The sequence below is a fragment of the Notothenia coriiceps genome, unplaced genomic scaffold, assembly GCF_000735185.1.
Source record: "Notothenia coriiceps isolate Sejong01 unplaced genomic scaffold, NC01 NC01_scaffold00015590, whole genome shotgun sequence".
NCBI classification, from domain to species: domain Eukaryota; kingdom Metazoa; phylum Chordata; class Actinopteri; order Perciformes; family Nototheniidae; genus Notothenia; species Notothenia coriiceps.
The window spans coordinates 120,208-139,377 of record NW_011348291.1 but is presented as its reverse complement, the minus strand read 5'-3'; the positions used below and the strand labels follow the sequence as shown (position 1 = coordinate 139,377).

General features: G+C 40.1%; 1 protein-coding gene across 1 annotated transcript in view; it reads right to left on the bottom strand.

Moving 5' to 3' along the window:
* Positions 1–18,853, bottom strand: part of notch2 (notch receptor 2) — a 78,374-nt gene extending 59,521 nt beyond the window's left edge. Inside the window, 1 exon segment of the mRNA XM_010775211.1 lies at positions 18,514–18,853. Within this exon segment, the coding sequence (XP_010773513.1) occupies positions 18,514–18,586 (73 nt within the window). The 5' untranslated portion in view covers positions 18,587–18,853.
* Positions 18,854–19,170: the final 317 nt, after the last annotated feature.

Sequence of the window (19,170 nt, the reverse complement as noted above, 5' to 3'; positions counted from 1 at the left end):
AAACCTTATGTTGTCATCTTCACCAACTGTTTGTGCTTTTTATGACACTACTGTCCTGACTGTGGATGTGTTTATGAGTATTAAAAGCCGCCTGTATTACTGTAAATGTCAGCTTATGTTGTACAATTCTGTGCATTGTGTATGTGAATGTGACAAGCATGTGTGTGTGTGTGTGTGTGTGTGTGTGTGTGTGTGTGTGTGTGTGTGTGTGTGTGTGTGTGTGTGTGTGTGTGTGTGTGTGTGTAATGTCTCCCATGTCAGAGAGCAGAGGAGGAGCGTGTGTGTCAGTGTGCGTGTCCATGTCTGTGTCATTGCATGCTGCCTGTATGAAAATATGCATGTCATTTAATTCTACATGCGTGTGTGTGTTAAGCATGTAATGTGTGTGAGAGCAACTTGGCTCGTGGTGGTTTTGTCAGTGCATGAAAATCATTTATTCATGTCTCCTTCTGTGTGTGTGTGTGTGTGTGTGTGTGTGTGTGTGTGTGTGTGTGTGTGTGTGTGTGTGTGTGTGTGTGTGTGTGTGTGTGTGTGTGTGTGTTGACTACAGAGCCGTCTGTGTCTCCCATGCATGCTCTAATAGATACTCTTTGCTTACTTGTGCAGCTAAAGGTTAGGCTCTCATGTCTGTATCTTTGAATGCTGAATCGTCTGTTTATGCTCTCCTGAATCTCTAACATGTGTCACTCTCCAGCCCTCTTTCTCACCCTCCATCCCTTCTTCCTGGGCACTTCTCCCCTAAATATTGGTGTCTTTTGTGTAGAGGTTAACCATTCATGCAGCATTTCGCACTATGTCTGTGTGTGTGGGAGGGTTTTTAAAAATGCATATATTCTATAAGAGGGAGGAGGAAACAGAGCGTGGTGAAAAAAAAATACAGCCTCTGTGTGTGTTGTGTCAGTGCGGTTGACATCTGATCTTGCTGAGTAAAGAAGAAAGTGCTGAAAGTACCCTGTGTGTGTGTGGGGGGGGTCCTGTGTGTGTGTGTGTGTGTGTGTGTGTGTGTGTGTGTGTGTGTGTGTNTGTGTAACTCATGTCTACAAAACAACAAATAATCTTCTCACAGTGGATAACACTTCCTCATAAACTTAGACCATAGCTACACTAATTGACACATCAAGTGTCAATTAGTGTAGCTATGGTCTAAGTTTATGAGGAAGTGTTATCCACTGTGAGAAGATTATTTGTTGTTTTGTAGACATGAGTTACACAACAGATTTTTGATCTTTGTGTAGAGAATTGTAACTTCAGTTAGAGAATTGTGTGATCTGTTTTGCAAAACACTGCTTAGCATCTGCATTTTGTGTGATATCAATGAGAAATGGTATACTGTTGTAGAGAAATGGTTTTCTGTTTCGATGGCTGTGCTGTTGGTTTGATGAAAGGAATTTTGATTCTAAATAGTGGGTTTAGCGATTGAGAAAAACTGTAATACTCATAAACACATCCACAGTCAGGACAGTAGTGCCATAATAAGCACAAACAGTTGGTGAAGATGACAACATAAGGTTTATTTAAAAAAAAAAAAGATTTACACTCACTTAATGTACAACATTGAAAACACTAATAGTGTAGCAGTACAAAACTATTTGCTATGTAAAGAGAAATTGAAATGATGTCTACCTGAGCCAAGATGAAATGTTGAGTGTGTGATTATGAGCTTCTCTGTTTGTTAATTTTATTTCAACATGATACGCCATTTGCTCTTTCCTCCGGTTGGGTGCAGAGCCTTGCAGTGAAAACAGTCAGTTAAGTTTCATTTCTGTGGTTACCTCTGCTGCTAGTTTGCGCTACTTGGGTTAGCTGTCATCTGATTGGTTGCGGATCAAAGGGTCAGTGGCTATAGAGGTTGCCGAGCTTGACGTCAAGTTCAAGCAGTGCGCCACGCCAAAGGCAGCTTTGACTAGTCTGGCAGCACCGCTCTTTCCAGAGAAACACAACAGCAACATCAGCGCAAAGCCGATTAACCGCGTATCATGTGAAGGCAGCTTTATTTTGTGCTAAAGTATTACCAGCTTAAGTGCCTTGCTCAAGGGCAAGGTGAGAGTAGCTGGTGAGGGAATGAAGAGTGGTTTTCATTCATTCAGTTGGTAGCCTTCCAGTGAAAACAGCACACCTTCAGGCCACAACTGACCCCGATATATATATATACATATATATGTAATATATATCATTTATATAAAAGCAGGCTGCCTCCAGCTACACACACACTCATGTGCACACACACATGCAAACACACAGGGCAGCACGGCCACACACCATGTGTACGAGCCAGATTTGTCTCCGTCCTCGTGTCAGCCATACGGTGGATTCTTCCCCGCTGTGCACACCCTGCAGGCCAAACTGCTCTCCGTGTGTGTGTGTGTGTGTGTGTGTGTGTGTGTGTGTGTGTGTGTGTGTGTGTGTATGCAGGTGTTTGTGTGTCCGTGCACATAATGTATTTGTTTGTGTGTGTGTGTGTGTGTGTGTGTGTGTGTGTGTGTGCGTGCGCGTGCGCGTGCGCGTGCGCGTGCGCGTGCGTGTGTGTGTGTGTGTGTGTGTGTGCACACACAAAGGCAGAGACAGACAGTGACGTTTCCTCTGATTCAGAGACAAAGGGGAAGTATAGCAAAGAGCACTGCATGAAGGACAAATAAAAAAAAGGATGTGACTGTATCTGTGTGTGGGGTGTATAAATGTGCTGTATACATATTGATATGTGTCAGGGCGCCTGCCACCAGCTCCCATCATGCATCATTCAACAAGTCAAACCCCCTCATTAGAGGGCTGTTGATGAGCATGATGCGTCCAGATTATTCTGAAGGTATTTTCAGACGATGTCCTCACCCTCTCATCGCTGTAAAGACAGCCCCCCCCTCACTTCACCTTCACACAGATCCATGCAGCCAGACTGGGAGTCATGCTGCAGCTGCCACAGGAGCAGTTGGAGGAGAGGTGTGTTGCTCAAAGGCACCTTGACTTTACTGTTTTTAATGTGAAGGAGAGGAGAACTATTCAAATCGCCTGCATTTAGCTCTATGAGGCTAATGTTGCTGCAGCACTCTGTAACTGCCATGGCATGTTTTGGGACTTTAAAGCTTTGGAGACGGCAGCATTTGTACATGATGCGACAAAAATCCTTTAGTAATGCTGAATGATTCATTTCGACATGTAAAGTCTAATCTTTGACATAATCTACAGGTGGCGTAGATTTTTCCTTTAGATATGTATAGTTAATAACAGATGCCTGTGGTGTTACAAAACTATGAGAGGGGTGAGAGTGAAGCAGACGTTAGAGTCACTATAACCGAAACTGCTGTATTTGAAGTTCAATTGAGCTGAGGGAAATTGCATTTAAGTTAGAATTATCTGTAGTTTAGCCACAAGATAACTACTTTACCTCACAAGCAGTCATGTGATCCAAATAATTAAAATGTACGTTTAGCTTTATTCAAGCTAAGCCGATCAATGTAAAATCTAAAAACTTCAGTGTGGCAGTCGGTGGAAAATCTAACAATTTTCCAGAGGAACAGATGTAATTTATTTCATTTCAAACCTTTGTTTAATCAGATTGGTCCCTTGAGATCATAGATCTCTTTTTCAAGGGAGACCTGCAGCATATAGGTTCCACATGAAACATAAAACAATAAAGGACATCATACATTATATTTACAGGATACATTTACATAGTTATAGACATTTACAAGTGCCCATAGTATCAACGAGCATTATTAATCTGGTTTGAACAAGAAACTGAGTTTTCTACTGACAGTCTGTTTCATACTTTATCATCGTCTGTCCTGTGTGCCAGACAGCCAATACACATGAGTAAATAGGCAGAATTTTGACGTGGGTTCGGTGTGTGTGTGTGTGTGTGTGTGTGTGTGTGTGTGTGTGTGTGTGTGTGTGTGTGTGTGTGTGTGTGTGTGTGTGTGTGTGTGTGTGTGTGTGTGTGTGTGTGTGAGATAGAGAGAAAGAAAACATGGTAGCCATTTTAAGGTGTGAAATTATACGAGTTGGTATGTGTGTATGCATGTGTGTTAACAATGTACCCTCGTGTCCCCTGTGTCAAAGCTTGGCTAAATCAAGTCAACCATACTATGTGTGTGCGTGTGTGTGTGTGTGTGTGTGTGTGTGTGTGTGTGTGTGTGTGTGTGTGTGTGTGTGTGCCAGGCCGGATCAATATGAACTAATCAATAGGAGAAGACAGCTAGAAGGACCTTGGGGACGGCAGATACACACCTGGTGTTCACACACACACACACACACACACACACACACACACACACACACACACACACACACACACACACACACACACACACAGAATCTCACACACACCCTCCCCCCCACACACGCACACTCCTCTTTGTATTCCATTCTCACTTTCTCTTTTTATCTTCTCTAACTCCGTGGTCCATGTCTCTTTCTCCTTGCCTCTCCCTTTTCCTTTATTCCTCTCTCTTTCTCAAAAACACACTAATTATGTCACTCTCTTTTCTATCACTCTGCAATCAGATTTGTTTGCAGATCTGATATATTTTCATGCTCTTTCTCCTTCCTCCCCTCTTTTCCTCTCCTCTCTAAACTCAGGTTTAGGGTCTGGTTGCATTAGGGACTGTTGTCATATTTCTCATGTCAGGTCTACCTCTCCAAACACGACTCGATATTAGAGACACTCTGTTTCAAGTAGCAAAGGAACTGTGCTGCACCAGGTTAGTTGTTGTCCTCATCTCTGGAAGCAGCAGTGTGCCAGAGAGCAGCTGTAGCACATGTGCTGCACTCACTTTATGCTGCATGCTGAAATTGCTGATCCGAAATGAAATCACATGTATTCAAGCAAAGAAAGCCTGTAATAATGTATTTATGTTATGTAATAGTATCTCTCTGGTTTTAAATGGTTGAACTCCCTTTGAAAGAGGTCGATTTATGTTTTGGAAATGTCAACCACTTGAGACTTACATGATCTATCCTAGGCTTTGAACCTTAACATTTTCAAATTACTCGATTAAATATTGGAAAAGCAAAATTCTAACTACACAATTCAGTTTATTTTCAAGGTAAACTATTTCAATGCTGTACATTATTTAAATTCCAACATGAGGTATTTAATAGTAATTGCATTTCAGAATTCGATATATAGTTTCTTACAGCCCTATGTTTCTTTCACCATGCATTTCCGTCTTTTGCATAACATGATGAATATAGTATTAAAACAAATGTAATGCAAACTGTGTCCTCCACCCTGTGCCATGGACTTCTAACAATATTCACGGCAGTCAAAAAAATTGGGCATTTTGTTTGCAAAAGTGTAAATTCAGCTTTTGCCAAATCCTGCGCTGGCAGCCTGGTTATCAGCAGACACACAGCTCTGCTGGACGCTCTGGGTCTGAAGCACTTTCAGTTCAATTCACTCAACATGCAAATTGAAACTGTAATTCATTTACTGGCAGATAAGAGCGCTACTCTGTCTCAATAATGCCTTTAAAGATTGAATATTAAATAACCTTTCGATGGGGATTTTCTTATGGTTTAAATGTCCACTTTCTGGGTTAATTGGATTGAACGGAAAGTGACCCGACTCTAAGCTCAATCATATTCAGTGCGGTCAGGTTCCACCTTTATTTAATTCATCCCTATACAGCATGTCCGTTTTTCATATATTTCAAACAATAAAGTGCTAATACTTAGCGCTTTTATCCTTGCAGCTGTTATATTTTCTGTGCTCGTTTATAATGACTAATATTTTAACTAAAGGTAGGCTATGTCATGAAAACCCGAAATTGTATTAATTACAATTTGTGTCGGTTATTTTCGTCAGATTTTCAATAATTATTACAAATATTTGATGCAGCCAAATTGTTTTGTTCAGAAATAGAAAAGCATGATAAAACTGCAGCATATTTTCTCTGAACTATGAGAGATTTGAAAGCTTGGCGATGTGATGGAGCACGTCATCGCCCTGTATGGCTGACCTACCATACAAGATATGTTCTACCTTTCCTTTCTCAACAAGCACACATAGCCTTATATGCAAGTGGTTTTATTATGTCCTTTAACAGCATTAAACATTTAGTATGACTGAGCATCCTGTCAAGTTTGTAGGCTCCTCTCGAAGTAGTAAAATCAGAAGCTAGTAAGCTAGGCTAACTAGCTAGCGCTAACAGTGGCTTGAATGGGTCTGCTTGTCGTGGAGGTGAATGACTAGGCTTATACTCACACCAACTCACACAGAACCAGGCTAGCTGTTCCCAGTCTTTATGCTAAGCTAAACTAACCGTCTCTGTGCTGTAGCTTCATATTTAGCATACAGACATGTCTGAGAGTCATATCTTATCTAGCGCTCGACAAAAAAACTAATCAGTTCAAATGTATTCCTTTATGGGCTTTGGTTTTTGGGTAAATGAAGTCTAAAAATAAAGGTGTAGTCAGAGAATTCAGCCTCTATCGCACATTCCCTTCACCTGCTGTTTTTCTCTTCTTGTCTCTGTTACACTCTAACTAACATCCACCCAAAAAAAGCCCAGAAAAATCCTCCTTGTTAGCGTGGTGAAATCTCTCTGTTCCAATACGCGGCGTTTGCTGTCAACACGCTGCTGCTGTTTTCTCCCTTTCTGCTCTTTTTCCAGTGTTTGAGAAAAAGCCTGACAAATTTTAAACAGAGAAAAAGTTTCTCTTTATTGATGCTTGAATGACAAGCTGAACTGACAGGAAGCTACAGAGAGCCGGCGGAGGGGCACTGAGTGTCTATGCACATGCATTATGCACATTCAATCACACCTGCACAGACAGGAAGACACGGAGCGCACCACACCTCCCACGCTAGCAAAACACACTCACCTGACAAATTAGAATGGTTGCTAGCCCGCCGGATTTTGACATTGCACGTATCTGTCACATTTCTGTCAGAGCTTCACTTGGTTTCACATCGAGACAAGAAAGAAACCCAAAAAGAACCCACGTGTCCCCCCCCCCCTCTCCCTGTCCATCCTCTCCTCTCCTGTCTTTCTCCGCTTGGTTCTGTCGGATGAAGCAGGAATCTGGAGCAGAAGTCAACATCACATGCTGCATAATTATCAGTCCCTCATTGTAATTTGCTTTGGCTCTTATAAAATATTCAGCAACTTCGTCCATGTTTAGATTGTGAATGAAGTCAGTTCTTGTGGCTTTAAATTAAACATTTAGAATGTTGTTTTCTCATCCAAAGGGCTGGACTCAATGGTGATTAAGCAAAAAACACCTTCTTTAGGTGTTTACATTATTCTATGTGTGTTCACAAATACTGAAGAATACATCTTAGTAACAATCTCTAGGACTAATATAGCTGTGATGCGAGCGTGCGACAAAGATGCTGAATTAATATCTGCATCTGTTCCCTAATGCGTAAAAGGCCTACAGCAATAGATGACCTGATAAAATAATAAGCAGTGGAACACCCAGAGGAGATAATGAGTGAATGGTTCTCCAGCAATCTAACCATTATATTTTGATTAGTGATTAATAATTTAGGTAATTCAACATTTAAAAATGCTTAATGTTCATTGGTTCCAGTTGGCTCAAACGAGAGAATCTGCAGTTTCTTTCAGTTTTATATCATTGTTAAATTGAATATCATTGGACGCTGACTGTTGATCCCATAACACTCAATAATTTTGTGCTCATGTTATTAATTATTCTAGCAACTGTTACTTCTATCAGTGTACACATTTTGCCCAGACTAAGATATCTCAACTGTGTTTGCAGTGAGTTGTAATTAGGAAATATATACATGCTAACATGCTAAAGCTATAATTCTTCTAATATGTAAAAGATTCAACTATAAATCCGATTATATATTCAATAATATTTTTATCTTGATTTACATTATTTAATAGTTAAACATTTATTTTCTTGCTATTTTGTTTATAGTAAATGTATCATTAATTAGTATTATTATTTAAGTTAATTAAAATAGTTATATGCTTTTATTTTGAAGGCATGTTTTGGCACTGGGTGATTTGAGCACATGATGTAATTGTATATATTGGACACAGGTGGAGGTGGGATAGGTTAGTTTAAGTTAAGTTTTCTATTTTATTTCTTTTATTAGCGGTTACATAATATGTAAGTGAAAAAGGTTGTCACAGAGACAGCTGAAGAAGGACAGTGATGTTGCATATACACTGCCTTTAAAACCATAGCACCATCTTTTTGAAGGATCTTTGTTGTAGAGAAAAGTTATTTGTAATCTACTTCTTCTCAGAAAATCATCAATAATTAATCACATAAGGGCTGGATGATAACATTGTTCCTACTCTGCTGCAAAGTTTGACTTTCTGATATGGAAATAATTATTTCTGACCTTCGCCTAAATTCTTACCTTTGGAGAAAATCAGCTCATTACGTTGGAGGAATGTGCAGCGGAGGTGTGTGTCCAACTGAAAACCATTAGATAGTGTACTGGGCCAGAGGCTGAAGGATCTGTGCAGCTTTTATTAGAGTGTGTTGTACCAACCATTGTTGAGTTTCTGGCCGATTTGGAGGAGTTTGGTGTGTGTGTGTGTGTGTGTGTGTGTGTGTGTGTGTGTGTGTGTGTGTGTGTGTGTGTGTGTGTGTGTGTGTGTGTGTGTGTGTGTGTGTGTGTGTGTGTGTTTAATATGGCGTAATAGCAGGGAGGCTGTCCCAAATCTGGTAAGATCATTGCGTCTGGCATGTGTGTTGGACAAAGAGAAAAAAAAGACAGACGGACAGAAGTAGGGAGAGCAGACCAGGCGAGGCATTTGTAGGGACTTTCCCTTGCTCAGTCATATCCTAACTTTGTTCCGTCTCAAAACTTTTTTTGTTATGAGAAAAAACCAAACCATGAGGACTATTGCGCAGACATGTCCAGCTACTAATGTTGTCACCCTACTCAAAAGTATGGCTTTGATATTATACCTGCCTCTTGATACTTGATACTGAAACAACACAACGGCGACTCATGCACATCTACATGACATACATTTCATGAGATGACACCGGCATGTCTGCAGAATATTCTAATCACTGACCACAGGAGAGTCAACATGGTATCACCACTGTCTAGGTATTGTTTTGATATTATGAATTCACTACATCATGGTGCAAAGTTAAACTCCCTTTCATTGAGTCAAACAAACATTTCATAATGCAAAATACCTCTTGTCTCTCCTCGCCCTTATTTTTTCTTTCTTTAGATGCTGAAGTTAAATAAAACAGCCTTTATCAGAGCAAAGATTGAATAACATCACCAGAGCATAGTCAATGTTTTTCTATGCACTGCAACGTTTTAAAAAAAAAATACTATAGTCCATTTGAATCGTTAGACCGCTTATCCCATATTCATTCATGCCGCACATGTAACCCAGCACTCTTAGGTTATAAGCCTCACTGCAAAGTTAGATTCAAATGCATAATATCTTGCAAATATAAAAATAACTCAATAAGCCAGTCTAGATCTTGACTGTCAGCCAGTTGACTGTTCCCCACGCCTCAGTTTAATTGCTTAGTTTCCCTCCATTTGATCTGTACTTAAATAATCTCATATTACTGTTTGACATAACTTTAGATGACACGACCAAATACATTAAAAAAAGGTTTGTCCTAAGGCATTCATTCGTTTTCGACTGTTAAAAGGGGGTTATAACACTACAAATCCCCCATAACTACTGTGTGTCTTTAACCAAATCACCCACAGGCTATGCATATGATAATCTATTTCTTTACCTCAATTCACTCCAACTCCAAAACCTCTGTCTAGACATGTCCTATATCCACATCCAAGTACTAAGATGATGCTGATGATATGCCCCAAACTTCTCCTGGTTGTAAAATAGGCCTGAACTAATAATGTGACCCATTACAGAGCAGTTTCCCTGCTTCTCCTACCTGGAGTGCTCTACTCGGTTCATTACTTCGTGCCTGCCTGTCTCCAGGATTACGGGGCTGTGTTGGTCGAGGAATGCAGGCCGCAGTAATTCCCTGTTAATTTGCTAACCTGTTCAACAGTGCAGACACAACGCTCTGTAATCCCCTCGACCTTCACAGCCACGACCACCACCTCCTTACTGTGCATGTGGTTCATGTGGGCATGCACCTAGATTCATTCACATTTTGACTGGTATTTATTTAATGCGTGTGGATCAAAGAGCAAAGTGGTTGAGCATGCACTGCGGCCGCATTAGCATTGCAAAGGAAAATGTTAAAAGGCCCGTTACTATCACTTCCACTCTGTCTCATATGCATTTTAACTTCCAGATCTTAATCACAGCAGGCCTTTAGATTTCCATCTATTCTAAGAGTAAATGGTTAGAGGCACACATGCATGTTTTGTGCATAATGGTCAGTGGTGTGTAAGTACATTTACTCAAGTACCGTACTTAAGTACAATATTGAGGGACTTTGAGTTGAGTACTATATTACTACTACTAGTATTGAGTACTTTCACTCCACTACATTTATTTAATACCTTAAGCTAATTTGGATCAATGATAAAAAAACATGATCAACACTTAATTAAAATAAGCTTCATCTGTACCAGCTTTGATAACACTCTAATATTTATATTCAAATAAGGCCAATCTGCATAATGACTACTTTCACTTTTTATACTTTAGGTATGTTTTGATGCTAATACTTTTTTTACTTCAGTAACATTTTGATTGCAGACTTTTAACAGAGTATTCCTACACACTGGTACTTCTACTTTTACTTAAGTACAAGATCTGAGTACTTCTCCCACCTCTGTTAGTGGTACAAACACACATGCAAGAGCTCAGTACTGACGCATACAGTTCCACACATTATTTACTAACTCGCTCTCCCACTTCAAGCAACAAGTACAGGACGGAAACATAGTGGAGGCCTGGCATTTTAACTACACTACTAATCAAAAGGGTGGGGCAGGCTGAACTGAATATAACCTGAAACATGAGCACATAAATGCAATGGTTTACAAAATGATCTTACTGAGAGTTCAGGGAGATCACACGAAGAGATAAGGAAGGAGCTACTTGGTGAGTTGAGGGGATTTTACAGAGATGTTTTAAAGCCACATTAATAAAATGATGCAGTGGGAAGGACTGGGGGTAATTAAATAACGCAGTGTTGTGGGAATCTCAATAAATAGCTTTGTCTTCAGAGCACATGGCGAAGCGTGGTGCGGATAAATCACATTTCACACCAGGCTACAGCTTGGGTCAGATGCAAGTAAATCATGGGCGGCACAATAGTTGGCCTTTGTCTGTTTGTATCCTCGATGCAACACGCGCAAATAGATACACTCACGCATGTCAGCTGTGTGCGGTTAGCACTGAGCAAAAATATGCAACCATCCACATGCCCACGCCACAGAAGTAACACTATGTCGTGTGCGACACAGAGGGATCCTACGCTTCCTAAAGAATCAGATTCACAATCAGCTACCACACTGTGTAGCAAAGTATTACCAACCGTGTTGCTGTATCCCAACACAGGGGCTTCATTGCACTTTACAGGCCTTAGACTATTATTATTAAAGTCAACAAGCATTTCAAACTAAGATTTTAAGAAGGTTTTAGTGCAATAAGTAAAGTAAATCACAGTAACTTATCAGCAAATGTCAATGTGACCCTTACGAATGAGTCACATTTCGCTTTTGCAGTCAGAGCTAAGTAACACAGAGCCAAACAGAAAATACAAACACTATCATTTACTTCAACCAATAAAAGCTTCATTTCCACTGTCTCTCAGGCTACAATAACATGTTTCAGCTGTTGCCGTTTCGTGCAAAGTTGCAGTTATAATAAGCATTTCCACAGCACCACTTCCCAGCATGGGCTCATTGTTGTGGCCCTGCTCAAGAGTCAGGTCAAACGTTCCTCCCCAACTGAGCTGGGATGTAATTAATTGATTGGCTTAACATGTGTTACTTTTAGCAGAAAAACGTTTTTAACGTTTTTATGGTGAAGAAGCTAGAGGAAGTGCAGCTGTATTCGTCACAGCGGTTAGCAGATGACTCCCTACTTCTTATAGTATTTTAGAAATATTAGTCTATGCAGTAAAATACAGACATTTTGTATCTGTTTGTTGGTGAATCATTTAGAAAACAAGAAATGGTAAAACCAACTGATTAAATAAAATGCTGGAGCTCATGCAGTATGGGTTAACCTCAAACCTCCTCTCATGTCATTAAAGGTAAACACCTTCCTCCGTGCCATCCTGTCATATGGAAAAGCACTGCCTTCGCCACAAGAACATTATAGCTCAGTGTGTGCAGAATATCAGGATGTTAAGCTTTAGCTGGAAAATGATAGGTGAGGAAATCATGGTGCATAAAGTGTGTGTGTGTGTGTGTGTGTGTGTGTGTGTGTGTGTGTGTGTGTGTGTGTGTGTGTGTGTGTGTGCATGTGTGTGTGTCTGCTGTGTGTGTGCCCAGACGGTATTTTAACATGGCTAGCCGACTTTTAGCAGCCCACAGTTAAACAGTGACTCACAGATTCCTTTCTCTCTCCCTCTCTTCTCGTCGGCCTCTTCTGTTTCTCCCTCCTCTCTTTTTCCTTACTGTTCTTTATTTTTTTTACACAATCCCTGGATTTATATCTGTGTTTCTCTGCCTTACCGCCCCCTCTCTTTTTCTCTCTCCAGGTTGGGTGCTGACCTAAGCAGACTTTGGGAGAGAGGTGCTTTTTCCTCTCCTCCTCCCCCCTCGTTCCTCCAACTGTGCCGGCAATAAACCCAGTAAGTTATGCTACGAATATGACCATACAACTACTCTAAATGGCTTTGAAACGCTATGTAACTCCTACCATTATTACAATTATGTTATTATAATACTATTGGAATAGAAGCCCTTTATTTTTATATGTTTTTTCATATCCTTAAGGGTTCATATATTTTATTTAAGCTCTTTTAGCGACAAGAAAGTATGGTTTTGTCGCAATGACATTCCTTAACTTAAAAAAATAAAAATTAGTAACAGGGATTTAAATTCCCCTGCTACACATTATCAGGAAATACACACACATGTTCAGAAACTTGCAAATGGAAGTTCATTTCAGCATTAGAGACGCCTAAATCAAAAGCAACACCAAATGTTTTCGACTGGAGCTGCAGATAAAAAAGTTTCCTGACACACACACACACACACACACACACACACACACACACACACACACACACACACACACAGCCCCTGAGGGCCCCTGGGACTTCAAAGAGCCGTCTACTGTACCTCAGCGACACCTCAACACCAGGTGCCTCAGAGAGGAGGAGGAGGAGGAGGAGGAGGAGGAGGAGGGCCGCAATGGAAATGGTGAGGGGGGAGAAGGAGGAGAGAGATCGGGAGGGACGGGGAGAACATGGGCATTGAAGAAAATAAAGTCAGAGGTGAAAGGAAGGGTGCGAGATTCAAGGAGTGAATCAAAGGAAAAGAGAAGGAAAAGAGAGACAAGTAAGCAAATTGAAATGAAGGAACAGGAAGGAAAAGCTTCAGAATTATTAATACATGAATTGAGAGGAAAAAGAGACAGGGATGAAAGCTGACTAGAGGCCTAAGATAGACAGACGGACAGACAGATAACACAGCAGATAGACAGACAGACAGACAGACAGACAGACAGACAGACAGACAGACAGACAGTGAGTTGCAGCCGAAGACAGAGATGTGGACCAACAGTAACACTCTGTTGCTAATACCCCTGCTGCTTTGTTGTGAAGTCCCCTAGTTCCCCTTTTATTGGTGAACAATTCCTTTAGTGATAGCAGTAAAATATTCTCTCTCACACACACACACACACACACACACACACACACACACACACACACACACACACACACCTCTCTGCCTGACAGGAAATGTGCTTCAGAGCACAACGTGACGATACAAAGTTCAACTTTTACAACTCACGGGCCCAACGCACACTCACTCACACACCAAAGTTCAGATGCAGAAGCAGCATTCGTATACACATGTTAGCGATATATATGTGGAAGAAATGGGGGCCTTTGTCTAATTTGAGTGCTTGTAAGCGTTTGAATTAAATTGTTGGGAAGCTGTCAATCATGCAGACAGGCAGGAAACGAGTGTTTGAAGAGTCACTGGCACTCAGAGCGAGATATATTCTTAACAGAAAGCCATTTGGTGCGCACTTTGATCCCAGCTGCCTTTCAGTGCACACACTGTTGCGTGGCTGCTCCAGGGAACCTTTGAGTTACACAGGAAACCAACCCCCCACAAATCCCCACATGGCAGTGTTAGTGCCTTGCTCAATGTATTGGGGACTTCATCAACAGCTTTCAGTCTCTTTCTCAAGTCACTGATTTCTCTTCATGCTGACGGATGAAGCATGACAGTTTTGATACATTTGTTGCTCATTATGGGTACTTTTATACATACATATATATATATATGTATATATATAGACATATAGATCCCCCTTGATGTGTGAATATGTCTTAAAGAAATAGTTTGATATTTTGGGACCAGGCCTATTTGCTATATTGCTGAAAGTAAGACAAGTAAATCCATACCACTCATGTATGTTCTGTTAATATGAGGCTAAAGCCAGCAGCTGGTTAGCTTAGCTTAGCATAAAGACTAAAACATGGGGAAAAGGCTCATCCAAATGTAAGCACCTCTGAAGATTACCGATTAATATGTTATATTTTGTTTGTTTTAGCCAAGATCTAGCTTTTAAACTAGCGAGTTACTAGGCAGATTCTAATAAAAACTTTGGACACAGTCAAGCTAGCCGTTTCCCTCTTCTTTCAGTCTTTATGCTAAGCTTAACTAAGCTAATCTTCTTCAAATTCAATGGACGGATTTGAAAGTGGTGTCAATCTGCTCCTTTAACTATTAGATGGAAAGAAAACAAGCCCATGGTCCCAAATTGTTACAGAATACTTGCTCTGTGTTAGCATGCGTACAGTAGTCTTTTAAAAACAACAATTAGATTTGGTGATCTGCAGTCATTTCAATTACATTTTTGTGTAAAGAAAATAAATATCGATATCTTTTAGTTTACACTTGTTTCCATACAATGGATATTTAAGGTTTACAACGAAGCTACATATCATGCTCTGTTACCACATAATGCACAACATCCGGCAGTGAAACTCAGGAGCTTCATCCACACTCAGCTCTCTCTTATTCAAAATGCAAATTGAGACTGCAACTGATACAATAAGGGATGCATTTGCATTCCCCTCACAGTCTGTTCTGGGAGAATTGTCTCATCGTAAAAAAGAGTTTCAGTTTTTAAGGAATTGGTGCTACACAGGTGGCCCGCCTCCAAGGACTCTCAAACAAACAGCAATGGAGGACAGTGAGGCAAGGTGACCGAATGCAGAAAAAACATGACAACCCTCCACCCTGCTGATGTGTCCTTGAGCAAGACTCCCCAGTAGCTGAGCCTGACCTCAGACCTCCCTGTGGAGGGGGACAGACAAAAAGAGACTTTCCCAATGGGGATTAATAAAGTATCACATTATCATTTGAATGCAGCTGATTGTATCTATGTCAGTCTACATCTCAGCCTGCAGAGCGCGTCATGTGACCTTGTCTCGTAAGTCTCCTGTATCTGTTGGCAAAGGTCTGCAGACCCAAATGTCGAATGATAAAGAAACAATTGGCTGCGTTGTACGCCTCCCACCTCTCTATTGATGTATCCATTTTCAAGCTCCAATTGTAACTTCACCCCCCTTTTATTTTATTTTAACTTCTAACTTTCTTCTTGAATTCAACCAAACCGACTCACATACATCAACCACATGTTTGTTCGTAGTCATCAAAAGCCACATCATTTAAAACACTCTTACTTTATAGGCAAAACACATAGGCATTCATAGCTCAACTTTTAAGTCTATATATATTTATTTCTGGGTTTTCCAAACCGATTTTCAGATGTAACGAGGATAAAGAGGCACAAAATGTCACAGACGAATCTTTCACATCTCAGTGTGCACTCGTTGCAGAGTTATTGCACAAGACCAAAGGCCAGCTAAAGCAAACTTAAGAAACAGTGACATTCCCTCCTCTCTATGTCCTCTTTCTTCCCGTCTCTCTGTCCCTGTGGTCAACAATCCCTCCGCTGGCCTTTATCCCCAAATCCCCATGGACAGAGAGTCAGGGGAGGGAGAATGCTTAAATGCTTTGAATGATGGTGTGGAATGCTAAAAAGTGTGTGTGTGTGTGTGTGTGTGTGTGTGTGTGTGTGTGTGTGTGTGTGTGTGGCTGAAGAGAGGGAGGGAGGGAGGGAGGAATGTCAAACACCAACAACATTCCACTGCCTCTCCTTGCACTGCCTGCAGCCCTTTCATATTGTCTTTTCCCCTTTTGTGTGACTGCACTGTTCACAAGTCACCTAGCATGGATGAAAAAACGTGAGAAAGAATAGCAAGGCCGCATGCATGCATCAACCCTGAGATAAAAATGAAGAAAATGAAAAACACTTGAGATGAAATCAGTTTCATTGCCTTGGCACACTCATGGAAAGGCAACAAGAAGGCTACAATTTGTCCTATTGAGCATTTACCAGAGCAAAGCACACATAGGAATGGAATTAGAATTACTCTATAATTGGGAATAACACTGATCCCCATACATACACTGAGCACTTGCTCTCTAATTTAGAGCTTTCTTAATTGTTTCTTCAAACAGCTTTACCGTCATTTCAAACTTAATAATGGAAAACACAAACATGTACACTGTCATTCAAATGATTTTTTAACGTGCTTTTCTATATTAGCATATTGTAACTAAAATGCAAGAGAACCTTTGATCCTTTTAAGTAAATCCTAATCTACAGTGAGTGTGGGTCTAAGTATCTTAAAACATGCTATTGGGCTCCAATTAGTGGACACTAATTAGTACTTACTAAAAGACTGCACTAGAAAGTAAACCAGTACTCCTGCATTATGCTATGCTAGTACTTAGCTTAAGGCTGCTGTAGAAAGTAAACCAGTTATCCTGTTGAATACATGGACACTGCTACCAATGCTATGACACATGAACAGTACATGTGCCGGGTAAAGGATAAGGAGTACTTAGGTAATCTTTAAGATTATCACAAATATTTCTTTATTTTCCCACACATTACTTTAAAATAGGTGTGAGAATTTATCCAAAATGCTTTACTGCAGGGTGGTCTTAACACTTTTAACTGGCATATTTTTATGAAAGGAAAAATGTGTTGGCTACATCATGAAAGTTAACCATACAAATATTGGTGATTATTTTCCTTGTAAACTCCACATTGTTGCCTCTCCTCTATCACTGTCAGATCTCTTAATTCAGCAGGGCAGACTAAACATGGTTAAGTGTCCATTTTGAATTCTTTCTCTTGCTCTCGCTGTTCAACATCTGGGCAGCGGTGTGTGACTCAGACTGAACACTTAGTAGTAATAGGTCACAGTATCATATTAACCAGACCTTAACCAATTGCATTAAACAAGGGGCGAAGTAGGGAACAATGCAGATCATACTAGTTGTTTTTAAACTGTGTGAAAATGCTCCAGGACTAAAAAAACATAATTTAATAGTAGTGATAATATAGAAAAATGTCCCAAAATGAAGTTACTAAAGATGACTATAACAGTGAAGTGTGAAACCTGTATAGAAACGTGACCCGTGGTACAATGTCGTGGTACTTGTATACTTGAGCATTTCTACTCCACTAAAATTCAGAGGTAAATAGTGTACTTTTACTTTGAAGTATACAAAGTAATACAACTTAGTTGCACCTTTACCAGCTGTGATAAACACATTAATGCATCAATAATTATAATCCAAACATATCATATATATTTTTCTGAAAAGGGCCAATCTGCATAATGAGTACTTTTACTTTTGGTACTCAAAGTATATTTTGAATCTAATACTTTTGTACTTTTACTTGAGTCACATTTTGATTGCAGGACTTTTACTTATAACAGAGTATTCCTGGTACTTCGACTTTTACTCAAAGATCTGAGTACTTCAGTATTTCCATTTTATACTTCTACTTCATTACACTTAAATGGGAAATAATGTTTATTTACTCCACTTCGAGAAGTACGTGATTTCTATTACTTGTTTTGATTTTGTTCCCACTTTATTCAAGATCATACATGGATATCTTAAACCCTGGATACAAAAAAGTCCAATATTTGTTCAATACATAATTAGTTTGAATAGCTTTTTTGTTCCTAATGCTTCTAATAGTGCTCATATATTGTTTAAGTTCTTGGTAAACATTTTCAAAATTACGTTTGGAGTCAGCCCATCTCTTTTTATGGATATGAAATATCCCTAAAAATAAAATTAACTGCACAAAAAATACAAGTCCGCAACCTTACTATCAGCTTTGAAGTGTATACACATGTATCTATCCTGGGGTTGTACTTGTAGTCCCTAAAATACTTCAGTACACAATCTGAGTACTTCTCCCACCTCTGTAACGTCACAGTGAAGTGATGCTATGTCTGCCCCGTGTACCGCAGATGCAGAGGCAACAAAACGTGACACATTTTTAAGATATTAGACAACTTGGATAAACAGGTTTATCCAAATCAAACACTTACCCAGAGAGAGGTGAATAAAGCAGAAGACCACGGCTAGGGATTTGACCGAGGAGACACCGGGAAGCTGCTCCATATTTTCTGTAAAATCCACATAAGGTCGCCAGCCCAAAGTTGAGCGGTCTCCCGGGACGTTGGTTCTCAAAAACTCTCGTTGAAAATGTATCACAAGCAATAAAAGGGCAAACAAGTACCGGTAGTGCTAAACTAACACATATCCGTATGTTTTTTTACATGTGTTCAACAAGTCGTCATGTTTGAAACCGCTTTAAAATACAAAATGTAACTCGCGGTAGTCACACACGGAGTCGAAAAGTCGTCCACCTCTCTACGCTCACCAGTCACTGGAGTCACTGAGAGTGAAGAACTACAAACATGTATCCTTCCGCTGAAGTCAACGGGGATCTACTTTGGCTTTGAAAAGATGGTAGAAAGTTAAAAACGCTATATCTTGATTAGAGTGATTGATACATATTCAAAGGTTTTGTATTACTCGATATAATATTCCATGTTATCCCGGACACAACCGAAAAACACACAAGACGTAAGTTTCCTTTCTCTGTGTCGCCGCGGCGGAGGAATTTGTTTTCTCATTTTTCTACTTCTCGGAGCCTGGTATGACTCAAAATTAACCCGTTCAATGATTGTCTTTTTTTTCTC